We start from the raw sequence: 15,432 nt of genomic DNA on the forward strand, positions 1-15,432 counted from the left end.
TGATTAAAATACAAGTGCATTATGAATGGAAATATAGATAAACTTCTCCTTAATGCAACCACTGTGTCAGATTTCAAAAAAGCTTTATGGAAAAAGCAAAGAGAACGGTGCTCAGACAACAAATACATATATCCGCCATGTTGGAGTCAACAGAAGTCAGAAATAACATTATAAATATTCACTTACCTTTGATGATCTTCATCAGCATGCACTCCCAGGAATCCCAGTTCCACAATAAATGTTTGATTTGTTTGATAATGTCCATCATTTATGTCCAAATAGCTAACGTAAACTCACCCCATTCCGTACAAATGTGCGCAACCGCGCAATTCAAACGAGGCTTCAATGAAAACTAATGGGACTGTAGCGACTGTGTTGACTTCAAACTCTGAGGTGTGAACTACGTTCCTATTCAAGCGTTGATCGACATGGTAATAGCTCTATAGTATTGGAGAAAAGTTGAAAAAATAGACCCTCCGTTACATCGTGACGTGTCATGTCGTAACGTACAGCACGCATAAAGCAACTATTTCCATCTTACAATCTCTCTCCACCAGGTGTAGCACTTCTCTCATCCTTTAAAAACAAGAAATGGACAGTGACTGGGTAAGGGAGGATACCTAGTCATTTTTTGCGTCTTCATTGCATGTGATCATCATTCTCAAAGCCGCTGTTTACTTCTAAGATCACTTTAGCACCGCCCTAAAAACCTGATTCAAATTTGACACAAACCTTCAAATAGGTATGTAATGACATATTATATAAACTCTTTATAGTGTTATATTTACATTTTAGAGGCGATAAGGTGATAGGTTGGACAGAGAGTGAAAGAAGACAGAGCCAAAGTATCTTGTCCTTAAGCCTCACCATCCCTTGCAGGCTTTTAGACCTTAAGTGGCTCAGTGGTGTTCTATAAAGCCGGCAGTGTTCATAAATATCTCATAGAGACTTGTAAATGTAAGTGGAATGATGCTGTCTAGTCTCACTAGACACATCCCACTGGGCACTGACGTCAATTTCATTTAAATGACGTGGAAACAATGTTTATTCAACCAGTGTGTGCCCAGTGGGATAGGAGCTTGTAAAGAACAACCTTCCATTGGTTGGTATTCATTTACCATGGTGCAAGACAGAGGGGTAGTGCGAACGGCCCAGTACATCACTGGGGCCAAGCTTCCTGCCATCCAGGACCTCAAAACCAGGCAGTGTCAGAGGAAGGCCCTGAAAATAGTCAAAGACTCCAGCAACCCTAGTCATATACTGTTCTCTCTGCTACCACATGGCAAGCTGTACCGGAGTGCCAAGTCTAGGTCCAAGAGGCTTCTAAACAGCTTCTACCCCCAAGCCATAAGACTCCTGAACATCTAGTCAAATGGCTATCCAGACTATTTGCATTCCCCCCTCTCCACACTACTGCCACTCTGTTGTCATCTATGCATAGTCACTAATAACTCTACCTACATGTACATACTACCCCAACTAACCGGTGCCCCCGCACATTGACTCTGTACCGGCATCCCCCTGTATATATTGTTATTTTTTACTGCTGCTCTTTAATTACTTGTTACTTTTATCTCTTTTTTGATCTATTTTTTATTTCACCTTTATTTAACCAGGTAGGCTAGTTGAGAACAAGTTCTCATTTGCAACTGCGACCTGGCCAAGATAAAGCATAGCAGTGTGAACAGACAACAACACAGAGTTACACATGGAGTAAACAATAAACAAGTCAATAACATAGTAGAGAAAAATAAATAATCTATATACATTGTGTGCAAAAGGCATGAGGAGGTAGGCAATAAATAGGCAGAGGAGTGAATAATTACAATTTAGCAGATTAACACTGGAGTGATAAATGATCAGATGAACATGTGCAGGTAGAGATACTGGTGTGCAAAAGAGCAGAAAAGTAAATATAATAAAAACAGTATGGGGGTGAGGTAGGTAAATTGGGTGGGCTATATACCGATGGACTATGTACAGCTGCAGCGATCGGTTAGCTGCTCAGATAGCAGATGTTTCAAGTTGGTGAGGGAGATAAAAGTCCAACTTCAGCAATTTTTTCAATTCGTTCCAGTCACAGACAGCAGAGAACTGGAAGGAAAGGCGGCCAAATTAGGTTTTGGCTTTAGGGATGATCAGTGAGATACACCTGCTGGAGTGCGTGCTATGGGTGGGTGTTGCCTTTGTGACCAGTGAACTGAGATAAGGCAGAGCTTTACCTAGCATAGGCTTGTAGATGACCTGGAGCCAGTGGGTCTGGCGACGAATATGTAGCAAGGGCCAGCCGACTAGAGCATACAGGTCGCAGTGGTGGGTGGTATAAGGTGCTTTAGTAACAAAACGGATGGCACTGTGATAAACTGCATCCAGTTTGCTGAGTAGAGTATTGGAAGCTATTTTGTAGATGATATCGCCAAAGTCGAGGATCGGTAGGATAGTCAGTTTTACTAGGGTAAGTTTGGCGGCGTGAGTGAAGGTGGCTTTGTTTGCGAAATAGAAAGCCGACTCTCGATTTGATTTTGGATTGGAGATGTTTGATATGAGTCTGGAAGGAGAGTTTGCAGTCTAGCCAGACACAAATAACGTCCCCAAAGTGAATGGCTATTTTGTCAGGGCAAGATGCTATAATATGCATATAATTGACAACTTAGGATAGAAAACACTCTAAAGTTTCCAAAACTGTAAAAATATTATCTGTGAGTATAACAGAACTGATGTTGCAGGAGAAAGCCTGAGAAAAATCCAAAACAGGAAGGGACTCTTATTTAGAGGCTCTGCGTTCCTATGCGTCCCTATCGAGCAGTGAATGAGATATCAAACAGATTCATTTTTTCTACTGCTTCCCTAATGTGTCTAGTGTCACAATACATAGTTTCAGCCTTTTATTTTGAAAAATGAGCCTGAACGTCAACATTGCGTCAGTGGTCAGCTGAAGTTTCTCAGAGTGTTTTGTGCATAGTAGTAGTAAGGACAAATGCGGCCATTGTTTCTCTCTATTCTACTAAGAAGCCACCAGTCCCGGTTGATATATTATCGAATAGATATTTGAAAAACACCTTGAGGATTGATTATAAACCACGTTTGCCATGTTTCTGTCCATATTATGGAGCTAATTTAGAATATTTTTTTGCCGTTGTAGTGACTGCAATTTCCGGTTGATTTCTCAGCCAAACGTGAAGAACAAACGGAGCTATTTCGCCTACAAAAATAATATTTTTGGAAAAAAGGAACATTTGCTATCTAACTGGGAGTCTCGTGAGTGAAAACATCCGAAGCTCATCAAAGGTAAACGATTTAATTTGATTGCTTTTCTGATTTTCGTGACCAGGTTGCCTGATGCTAGCTAGTCATAATGCTATGCTAGGCTATCGATAAACTTACACAAATGCTTCTCTTGCTTTGACTGTAAAGAATATTTTCAAAATCTGAGACGACAGGGTGATTAACAAAAGGCTAAGCTGTGTTTCTATATATTTCACTTGTGATTTCATGAATAGGAATATTTTCTAGTAATATTTTTGTCCGTTGCGTTATGCTAATTGGTGTCAGTTGATGATTACGCTCCCGGACCCGGGATGGGTAGTATCAAGAGTCTACACAGTCTACACCTGTTGTATTTGGCGCATGTGACTAATAAGATTTGATAAATAAAAAAAGACTGTGGTACATTATTTTGTATTAGCGTCCCACCTGGCCAACATCCAGTGAAATTGCAGTGCCCAAAATCCAAAAATACTAATTTAAAATATTTAACATTCTTGAAAATATATGTGTTATACATCAAAATAAAGCTTAACTTCTTGTTAATCCAGCCGCTGTGTCAGATTTCAAAAAGTCTTTACGGCGAAAGAAAACCATGCGATTATCTGAGGACAGCGCCCCGCATACAAACACATGAAAATCATATTTCAACCAGGCTAGTGCGCCACAAAAGTCAGAAATAGAGATATAATGAATGCCTTACCTTTGAAGATCTTCTTCTGTTGGCACTCCAAAATGTCCCAGAAACATCACAAATGGTCCTTTTGTTCGATAATGTCCTTCTTTATGTCCCAAAAATGTCAATTTATTTGGCGCGTTTGATTCAGGAATGCACCGGTTTCAACTCGCCCGACATGCCTACAAAGTATCTAATATGTTACCTGTAAACTTGGTCCAAACATTTCAAAGAACGTTCCTAATCCAACCTCAGGTACCCTAAAACGTAAATAATTGATCAAATTTAAGACGGAATAAACTGTTTCTAATACCGGATAAAAACAATGTGAAGCACGCTCCAGTTCACGCTCACCAAAACAGTAGAGTCCACCTGGAGTGACACAATGACTTCTTCATTTCTCAAAAGAAAAACATCGAACAATTTCTAAAGACTGTTGACATCTAGTGGAAGCTATAGGAACTGGAACCAGATAAGGGAGTCCCATAGAAAACAATTGGAAAATCCTATGACCTCAAAAAACAAATTCTGGATGGTTTGTCCTCAGGGTTTTGCCTGCCATATCAGTTCTGTTATACTCACAGACAATATTGTAATAGTGTTAGAACCTTTAGAGTGTTTTATATCCAATTATACCAATTATATGCATACCCTAGATTCTGGGCCAGAGTAACAGGCCGTTTACTTTGGGCATGCTTTTCATCTGGATGTCAAAAAACTGCCCCCTACCCCAGAGAGGTTAAAGCTGAATATAACCTCACTGTAAAGCTCAGGAACAACAAAGCCCATTTTGCAAAAAATCATGTCTATAAAGTCCAGTACATGTCTGTCAAAAAAGGTGCTATCTAGAACCTAAAAGGGTTCTTCGGCTGTCCCCCATTGGAGAACCCGTTGAATAACTATTTTTGGTTCCAGGTAGAACCCTATTGGGTTCCATGTAGAACTTTTTCGACAACCAAAGAACCAGTTTGGAACCCTTTTTTCTAAGAGTGTAGCAATATTCCAATGGCCAAATGTGCTTATTTAATTTTTTGATCTACTTAACCATAATTTATCCAGCTCATTCAGATAATTCAGAGCCAACTCTCATTGGTGTGAATGGCCTAAGCATAATGCAAACCTTTCATAAGATTAAGGTCCAATGTTTTATCATGTTTTATCAACTTATACATCATCTGGTTTATCTTTTCTCTCTTTCTGTATTTCTCTTTATTCCTCTGTCCCCTCAGAATTTGCTGATTCTGGTGAGTTACTTTTCTAAATACTCTACTTTCTATCTCTTTTTTACCCCTTGTAAGCTAACCATTGTAACAATACATGCTATACTGACCACCTTGCATGCATGGGACCGAGAGATACATTGGCGCCAAACACTGAGAGAGCTAGGTACATGATTTGTCCTTTGACACATGTCCAAAAAAAGTAGAGGACAAAGGACTATAGAAATACCAAAAACAGTCCGTGGCTGATCATTGCTCACTGTGTCTGTGGTGTGTTTGCCCAGTTGAGGAGAAGATTCTTGCCACTTTGATTCCTTAATAAATCTACATGTTTTCAGGATGACACAAACAGCATGTAATTGTATTTTAGTCTCTGACACTAACAATACTGTCTTTTGGCAGCTTGGCATGTTCAAAAAAGGTGTTAGTATTATGGTCAGCTAGCTAGTCATAGCGTGTAACAAACCACACCTAACCTTACACTTTGAGTGTCTTTGTACTTATAGACATTCCTTTTGACTTAGAAGTCCAGACAAAAATGACACAAACATTTGGGAAATGTGTTTAGAAATCCTTGCAGTGTCAGGCACAGTTTTTCATTACATTTATTTTTCAATCACATTGCTGCATTTTGTACTGTACTGTAAGTGGTACATTTTCTAAACTGTAAATGCAAAACTTTAAACTGATGGCACTTGTAATGTAACCATGGATGTTTAACTTGCACAAATTGGTAATTTGGTCATTATAGAGTTGTATCATTTCTGTTTTGGAATTGGTTCCTAAATGTATTGTGTTCATCCTGTTTTATTGAAGGTCCTTTTTGGAAGAGACAATTCAAGTCTGACTACGCCCTGTGCTATTATTACACACCACAACTGTCAGCACACTCTATCTCTTTTTCCATCAGTGTGGCGCTAAAAACAATATCACTTAGGAGCTGCATCAAATATTGAACTGCAGAAAACAGGGAGGGGTTGGCTACATTGAACATTTTGGTTTTGTGCCTGAGCTCTCTTTGAATAGCAAAATCATGTCATAGTAACCAGCACAGCCTTACAGTACATCTAAGTTCTTAACCAGACCTCTGATCCGACCACAGTCTTGTCATCTGTGGAGTTCTGTTGAATATTCATAGCTGAGATCAGCTTCATTGTCAGAGGTTTACACAGATCTGTGACTGGGGGAATAGAACTTTTGTGATAAATAAAACTAAATGTGTGCTCCATCTCGATCTAGTTCGCAATTTAGATAGCTAGTTGAATAATTTTAACTCAGTCCTGAACATGGTATACACTGGGAAAACATAAAAATATAAAATAGTGGCACGAAGTCATGTTGTCATGTCAACAAAACGTGAACTACAGGGTTGGTATAGCTCATCCCAGAGCACGCTCTGGCAGAGCATATGATGAATAACAAAGACGCTATGCTCGTTCGCTAATAGAAAAAAATATGCTATCTAGAACCTTTTAAAGGCTTATTCGGCTCGCCCCATAGGAGAACCCTTTTTGGTTCCATGTTTTTTAAAATTTAACTAGGCAAGTCAGTTTAGAACAAATTTTTATTTAAATGACTGCCTACACTGGCCAAACCTGGACAACGCTGGGCCAATTGTGTGCCGCCCTATGGGACTCCCAATCACGGCCGGTTGTGGTACAGCCTTGATTCAAACCAGCGTGTCTGTAGTGATGCCTCTAGCACTGAGATGCAGTGTCTTAGACCGCTGCACCACTCAGGAGCTCCGTGTAGAGCCTTTTCCCCAGAAAATAGTTCTACCTGGAACCCATAAGGGTTCTATCTGGAACCAAAAATGGTTATCCTATGGGGACAGCCAAAGAACCCTTTTGGGGCACTTTTTTCTAAGAGAGCATGATGTGATAGGATCCGGAAGCAGCTAGGTTTAGCATCTCTTTAGAAATCAACAACTTGTGTTGGTCGCAAATTCAGAGATGATAGTAGACAAAATAAATTACCTAATACAATACAATTTAGTGCTTTGTCTTGGAGGGACAAAAGCCAAGCTGACGTTTGACTAGGTATGCGGTACAAGCCCCGCATTCATTGATGAATAGGCATCATAATGTTACAGGGCGATGTGCTCACTGTAGTGCTCACTGTAGCACTTTGAGATAGTTTTTCAATGAAATGCGCATTATACATTCAATGTACAATGAATGTGCTTACTTATTTATTCGGCCCACTCAAGCGCTTAAATGATTGAAGTTATTATGATTTGAAAACATGAAACCAACTTTTAAATGTGCTGATGGCCCCAACTTGGATTGCTTGAGGAAATATTTTTGTATTACATTTATACTTTTTGTACTACAACAATATTTAATACATTCTCAACGTATTTCAATGACAAAAAAAGGGTCATAGACTTACATGGGGAATATTACACCATTTAACCTATAAACACCAAACCAATGTTGCGATGTTCAGACTGACCCAACTTTGATTTCTTGTCAAAGGTTTTTTGATACTATGTCTACTTTTTGAATTATAAATGTTCATAGAAGCCCCATAGGTTTGAATGGGAATTATTTGGATTTGCCACTGCTCCAACTTAGATGGCTTGCATTCAGATTTATGATAGTATTGGTTATTTTCCTACTATAACGATTTGAAATTTTCATAAAATAATGTGTTTGAATGGGAACAATAGGAAGACAAAATAGTCCTGCTCCTTGTCCAATTAAATGCGCAATTAAGCTACAAGACCAACTTTGAAATGTTCAGGCTATTCTTACTTCAAACTATAGAACTATAACTGGTCTAAACAAAAATCTAAACTTAACATGCAACAATTTCAAAGATTTTATTGAGTTACAGTTCATTTAAGACAATCAGTCAAGTAAAGTAAATTCATTGGGCCCATAATCTGTTGGTCACATACCTTAAAAAAAGGTTGGGGCATGGATCAGAAAACCAGTCAGTATCTACATTTGAGTCATTTAGGAGATGCTCTTATCCAGAGCAACTTACAGTAGTGAATGCAAACATGTTTGTATTGGTCCACTGTGGGAATCAAACCCACAACCCTGGCGCCATGCTCTACCAACTGAGCCACAGGGGACCACCATTTGCCTCATACAGTCTCCTTCGCATAGAGTTGATCAGGCTGTTGATGGTGGCCTGTAGAACATTGTCCCACTCCTCTTCAATGGCTGTGCGAAGTTGCTGGATATTGGCGGGAACTGAAACACGCTGTCGTACACATCAATCGAGAGCATCCCAGACATGCTCAATCGGTGACATGTCTAGTCATGCTGTGCATTATCATGCTGATTGAAACATGAGGTGATGGCGGCGGATGAATGGCATGTCAATGGGCCTCAGGATCTCGTCATAGTATCTTTGTGCATTCAAATTGCCATCGATAAAATGCAATTGTGTTTGTTGTCCATAGTATAAGCCTTCCCATAATATAACCCCACCAACCCAATGGTGCACTCTGTTCACAACGTTGACATCAGAAAACCGCTCACCTACACACTTCTCCAGCATGCCAGTGGCCATTGAAGGTGAGCATTTGCCCACTGAAGTTGGTTTCGACGCCGAACTGTGGTCAGGTCAAGACCCTGGTGAGGACAACGAGAAGGCAGATGAGCTTCCCTAAGACGGTTGGTTTCTGTGCAGAATTTCTTCGGTTGTGCAAACCCACAGTTTCATTAGCTGTCCGTGTGTAAGGCTCATGTTGTTCAATTAGCTTCATGGGGCTCCCGAGTGGAGCAGCGATCTAAGAGACTGCATCTCAGTGCTAGAAATGTCACTACAGACCCTGGTTCAATTCCAGGCTGTATCACAACAGGACATGATTGGGAGTTCCATAGGGCGGTGCACAATTGGCCCAGTGTCACCTGGGGTAGGCTGTCATTGTAAATAAGAAATTGTTCTTAACTGACTTGCCTAGTTAAATGTAAAAAAAAAATTATATGCCACACCTGTCGGGTAGATGGATTATGTTGGCAAAGGAGAAATGCTCACGAACAGGAATGCCAACAATTTGAGAAATATGCTTCTTGTGCATATGGAACATTTCTGGAATCTTTTATATCAGCTCAGTTAATATTTCTGTTCAGTTTATATTTGCATACTTTCGCATAAAACCTACAACCAACAGTATATCTTGAACTGTTCAAGCTAGAGTCACCAAACCAACTTTCACATGTTCAAACTATCATCAATCAATCAATCAATCTTTCCATCGCAATTTAAGCTACAACACCAACTTTCAAATGTTCAGTCTATCTTAACTTCAAATTCTTTAAAACACTTAGCAACTATAATTATATTCATTACCAAAGCATAACTTTGGAACCATTAAAACTAGACACCTAAACTACATTAACATGTTCAGGCTATCATATTCTATCAATCAATCAAAGAATTCTCCCATCTAAATCAAATCACATTTTATTGGTTTCATACACACGTTTCGCAGATGTTATTGCGGGTGTAGCAAAATGCTTGTGTTTCTAGCTCTGACAGTGCAGTAATATCTAACAAGTAATATCTAACAATTTCACAACATATATTCAATACACACAAATCTAAGGAATTAAGAATATATAAATATATGGACGAGCAATGTTAGAGCGGCATGGACTAAGATACAGTAGAATAGTATACAGTATATACATATGAGATGAGTAATACAAAATATGTAAACATTTTTAAAGTGACTAGTGTTCCATTAATTAAAGTGATTTCAAGTCGATGCATATAGGCAGCAGCCTCTAATGTGCTACTGATGGCTATTTAACAGTCTGATGGCCTTGAAGTAGAAGCTGTTCCTCTGTCTCTTGGTCCCAGCTTTGATGCACCTGCACTGACCTCGTCTTCTGGATAATAGTGGGGTGAATAGGCAGTGGCTCGGGTGGTTGTTGTCCTTGATGATCTTTTTGGCCTTCCTGTGACATCGGGTGCTGTAGGTGTCCCGGAGGGCAGATATTTTGCCCCCGAGGAGGTGTTGGGAAGACCACACCACCCTCTGGAGAAACCTGCAGTTTTGGGCGGTGCAGTTGCCGTACCAGGTGGTGATACAGCCCAACAAGATGCTCTCAATTGTGCATCTGTAAACGTTTGTGGGGGGTTTAGGTGCCAAACCAAATTTCTTCAGCCTCCTGAGGTTCATCACCAAACTGGTTGTGTGGGTGGACCATTTGAGTTTGTCAATGATGTGTACGTCGATGAACTTGAAGATTTCCACCTTCTCCACTGCAGTCCAGTCAATGTGGATAGGGGGGTGCTTCCTCTGCTGTTTCCTGAAGTCCACATTCATCTCCTTTGTTTTGTTGACATTGAGTGAGAGGTTATTTTCTTGGCACCACACTCCCAGAGCCCTCACCGCCTCCCTGTAGGCTGTCTCATCGTTGTTGGTAATCAAGCCAACATCTGCAAACTTGATGATTGAGCTGGAGGCGTGACTTGCCACACACTCTTGGGTGAACAGGGAGCACAGGAAGGGGCTGAGCATGCACCTTTGCCCCAGTCTTGAGGATCTGCAAAGTGGAGGTGTTGTTTTCTACCTTCACCACCTGGGGGCGGACCATCAGGAAGTCTAGGACCCAGTTGCACAGGGCGGGGTTCAGACCCAGTGTCTCGAGCTTAATGATGAGCTTGGAGGGTGCAAATGTGTTGAATGCCGAGTTATAGTCAATGAACAACATTCTGACATAGGTATTCCTCTTGCCCAGATGGGATAAGGCAGTGTGCAGTGCGATGGGGATTGCATCGTCTGTGGATGTATTGGGGCAATTAGCAAATTGAAGTGGGTCTAGGGTTACATTGTCCTTGACTAGTCTCTCAAACCACTTCATGATGACAAAGTGAGTGCTACAAGGGCGATTGTCATTTAGTTCAGCTATCTTTGCTTTCTTGGGTACAGGAACAATGGTGGCCATCTTGAAGCATGTGGGGAGAGAACTGGGATAGGGAGATTGAATATGTCCATCAACACACCAGCCAGCTTTTCTGCACATGCTCTGAGGATGCGCCTAGGGATGTCGTCTGGGCCTGCATCCTTGCGAGGGTTAACATGCTTAAATGTCTTACTCACATTGGCCACGGAGAAGGAGTGCCCACAGTCCTTGGTAGCGGGCCGCGTTGGTGGCACTGTATTATCCTCAAAGAAAGTGTTTAGGTTGTCAGGAAGCAAGTCGTCAGTGTCTGCGACATAGCTGGTTTTCATTTTGTAGTCCGTGATTGTCTGTAGACCCACAGCTCGGGTGGCAGGTAGTCTAGTGGTTAGACCGTTGGGCTAGATCAAATCCCAGAGCTGACAAGGTACAAATCTGTTGTTCTGCTCTTGAACAAGGCAGTTACTAGGCTGTCATTGTAAATAAGAATTTGTTCTTAACTGACTTTCCTAGTTAAATAAAGGTAAAATAAATAAATATACATATTTTGTCTAAGCCTTTGAATTGCGACTCCACTTGGTCTCTATACTAACGTTTTGCCTGTTTGATTGCCTTGCGGAGGGCATAACTACACTGTTTGTATTCTGCCATATTCCCAGTCACCTTGCCATGGTTAAATGCAGTGGTTCGCACTTTCAGTTTTGTGTGAATGCTGCCATCTATCCACAGTTTCTGGTTAGTATAGGTTTTAACAGTCACAGTGGGTGCAACATCTCCTGTACACTTCCTGTTAAACTCATTCATCGTATCAGTATATTCTTCAATGTTATTATCGCAGGCTACACGGAACATATCCCAGTCCGCGTGATCAAATCTATCTTGAAGCGTGAATTCCGATTGGTCAGACCAGCGTTGAATAGTCCTTAGCACGGGTACATTCTGTTTGAGTTTCTGCCTTTTGGAAGTAAAGAGCAAAATGGAGGAATTGTCAGATTTGCTGAAAGGAGGGAGGGGGAAGGCCTTGTAGGCATCCCGGTTGTTGGAGTAGCAGTGGTTGAGTGATTTAGCAGCGTGAGTACGACAGTCATGTCTTGATAGAACTTTGGCACCCTTTTTCTCAAATATGCTTTGTTAAAATCTACCAGCTGAAATAAATGCGGCCTCAGGATATGTGGTTTCCAGTTTTCATAAAGTCCAGTGAAGTTCTTTGAGGGCTGTCGTGGTATCGGCTTGAGGGAGGATATACACAGCTGTGACTATAACTGAATAGAATTCTCTTGGGAGATAATATGGTCGGCATTTGATTGAGGTATTCTAGATCAGGTGAACAAAAGGACTTGAGTTCCTATATGTTATCAAAATCACACGATGAGTCGTTAATCATTAAACATACACCCCCACCCTTCTCCTTCCCAGAGATATATTTATTCCTGTCTGCATGATTAACTGACAACCCAACTGGCCTGACGGTTGAGAGTGCCATGCTTCGGTGGAAAAGAGTATGTTATAATCTCTGATGTCTCTCTGGAAAGAAATCCTCGCCCTGAGCACGTTAACTTTATTATCCAGAGACTGAACAGTAGCAAGTAACATACTCAAAAGTACTTCTCCTCTGCCGGCGGTGTTTTGGGTCGGCCTCTGGAATCAGATCAATTGCCCTGGGGGGTGCAAACAAGGAATCCGATTTGAGAAAATTGTATTCCTGGTCGTAGTGCTGGTAGTGCTGGTGAGTTACCGCCACACTGATATCCAATAGTGTTTTCCGGCTGTATGTAATAACACAAAACATTTTCTGCGCTCAAAATGTAAGAAATAATACATAAAACAACAAAATACTGCAAAGTTTCCTAAGAGCTAGAAGCACGGCAGCCCTCTCTGTCGGTGCCATTTTCAACCTACTTTTTCAGCTATAACTAGTCACTCCATTACAACTGCAGTCACTTCCACTACTATAACTTATTTCACAACCATTAATACTTTACGAAAAGCTAGCAAGCACACACATTTTCTTTAGGAAATCTACTTATAATTATTACAGACTCCTCATTGGATATTTTGAATACCCCATATATAATAAAGGGAGACTAGATAATTTCTGCATTGTGGTGTGGACATGTTGTTGCTGTTATCTTTTCTGTAATTACCATTTCTATATGGCATTGACCATTGCTGAACAGACAATTACCATGAATGGTTCACCCGCCAACACACACGCTCACCAAAAGTACCTCTTGTCACACAGTCTAATGATGTGTGGCTTACAGTAAATATTGCTCATGCAATAAAAAATTATACATTTTTCAACAAAGAGTGGCTTATCTGCTAGATTAGATATGCCATATGTAAAGGTTGCTAGATCGAATCCCTGAGCTGACACGGTAAAAATCTGTCGTTCTGCCCCTGAACAAGGCAGTTAATCCACTGTTCATATGCCGTCATTGTAAATAATATTTTTTTCTTAACTGACTTGCCTAGTTAAACAACGGTTAATTCTTGCGGCGACCCATCCCGGATCCGGTATCGTGACTACGGCTCAAGCTCATTACCATAACGCAAAATGCAAAAAAATATTCTTAGAAATATTTAACCTCCACACATTAACAAGTCCAATAGCTCAAATGAAAGATAAACACCTTGTTCATCTACCCAGCAAGTCAGATTTCTAAAATGTTTTACGGCGAAAACATAGCACATATTTATATTAGACCACCACCGAAACAAAAGACGAGAGGCAGCCATTTTGTCCCAGAAAATATACAATTATAAAAGCAGGATTAAAAAATAAATCATTCACTAACCTTTTGAAAATCTTCATCAGATGACAGTAATAGTACATGTTACACAATACATTTTTTATTTTTTCAATAATATGCCATTTATATCCATAAATCTCTGTTTACAATGACGACATTTCAAAAAATGCTACTCAAATGTCCGGAGAAATGATAATAGCTCCGACAGATAACGTCAGATAACAAGCAATAAACATGACTAAATATACATGGTCTACATATAGTTACAAAGATACACTTCTTCTTAATGCAACCGCTGTATTACATTTATTTTTAACGTTACAGAATTCGTACACTGGCTATACAATGAGACGGCGCTCAGATATTAGCAGTATGTCTCCTCTACGTTTGGAGTCCACAGAAACCCAAAATAACCACATAAATATTCCCTTACCTTTGATGTTCTTCGATCAGAAGACGTAGAAGGAGTCATACTTACCCAATACATCGTTTGGTTTCACGTTGTGTGTCTCTGTATTAGCATATGCTAACAGCTTCAGCTGAAATGCACCCAAAATTACTTCTGATCCCGCACTCTTGCGCATCAAAACTTGGGTGGGCATTCTAGTTTCTTTATTTCTATGTTTTGATGATCCATGGCACGAAGCCTCCAGTGATGATCCACGGCACGAAGCCTCTAGTGATGATCCACAGCACGAAGCCTCCAGTGATGATCCGTGGCAGCTCCACTCACTAGGCTGCCAGTACGTATCCTCAGTCCGGTGAGACCTGTTCCGGCTCCACAGACCTGTTCCGGCTCCACGTCATCACTCCATCCAGCGATGATCCATGGCACGAAGCCTCCAGTGATGATCCACGGCACGAATCCTCCAGTGATGATCCATGGCACGAAGCCTCCAGTGATGATCCATGGCCCGAAGCCTCCAGTGATGATCCATGGCACGAAGCCTCCAGTGATGTTCCATGGCACGAAGCCTCCAGTGATGATCCACGGCACGAAGCCTCCAGTGATGATCCATGGCACGAAGAGTCCAGAGATGATCCACGGCACGAAGAGTCCAGCGTTGATCCCCAGTCCGGAGCCTGCAGCGACGGTCCCCTGTCCGGAGCCTGCAGCGACGGTCCCCTGTCCGGAGCCTGCAGCGACGGTCCCCAGTCCGGAGCCTGCAGCGACGGTCCCCAGTCCGGAGCCTCCAGCGACGGTCCCCAGTCCGGTGCTTCCAGCGGCAGTCCTCGGTCCGGAGCCTGCAGCGAAGGTCCCCAGTCCGGCGATGATCGGTGGTCTGGTTCCTCTGGCAATGATCTGTGGCCCGGTTTCTCCAGTGAAGGTCCATGCGCTAGGGATCTGCGGGAGGGGGTCTACGTCCTGCACCGGAGCCTCCACCGTGAAGAGATAGCCACCAGGTGTGGCCACCAGCTGCATTAAGTACTGCAGTGCATCTCCACCAAGGTACATGCAAGTTCCCAGACATTTCTGGGGGGAATGGCCCTAGCCCTCCCCTTCCAATCCAACAGGTCCCAGACGTGCTCAATGGGATTGAGATCCGGGCTCTTCGCTGGCAATGGCAGAACACTGACATTCCTGTCTTGCAGGAAATCACACACAGAACGAGCAGTATGGCTGGTGCCATTGTCATGCTGGAGGGTCATGT

General features: G+C 41.7%; 1 protein-coding gene across 2 annotated transcripts in view; it reads left to right on the forward strand.

The window, feature by feature from the left end:
- LOC118368611 (sodium/potassium/calcium exchanger 2-like) overlaps positions 1-15,432 on the forward strand; it is a 152,941-nt gene that overhangs the window by 88,496 nt on the left and 49,013 nt on the right. For both annotated transcript variants that reach the window (XM_035752868.2, XM_035752869.2), the window contains exon 5: positions 5,170-5,184. In XM_035752868.2, coding sequence (XP_035608761.1) covers positions 5,170-5,184 — 15 coding nt within the window. The remainder of the gene's footprint in view (positions 1-5,169; positions 5,185-15,432) is intronic.

Source organism: Oncorhynchus keta, chromosome 35 (assembly GCF_023373465.1).
Source record: "Oncorhynchus keta strain PuntledgeMale-10-30-2019 chromosome 35, Oket_V2, whole genome shotgun sequence".
NCBI classification, from domain to species: Eukaryota; Metazoa; Chordata; class Actinopteri; order Salmoniformes; family Salmonidae; genus Oncorhynchus; species Oncorhynchus keta.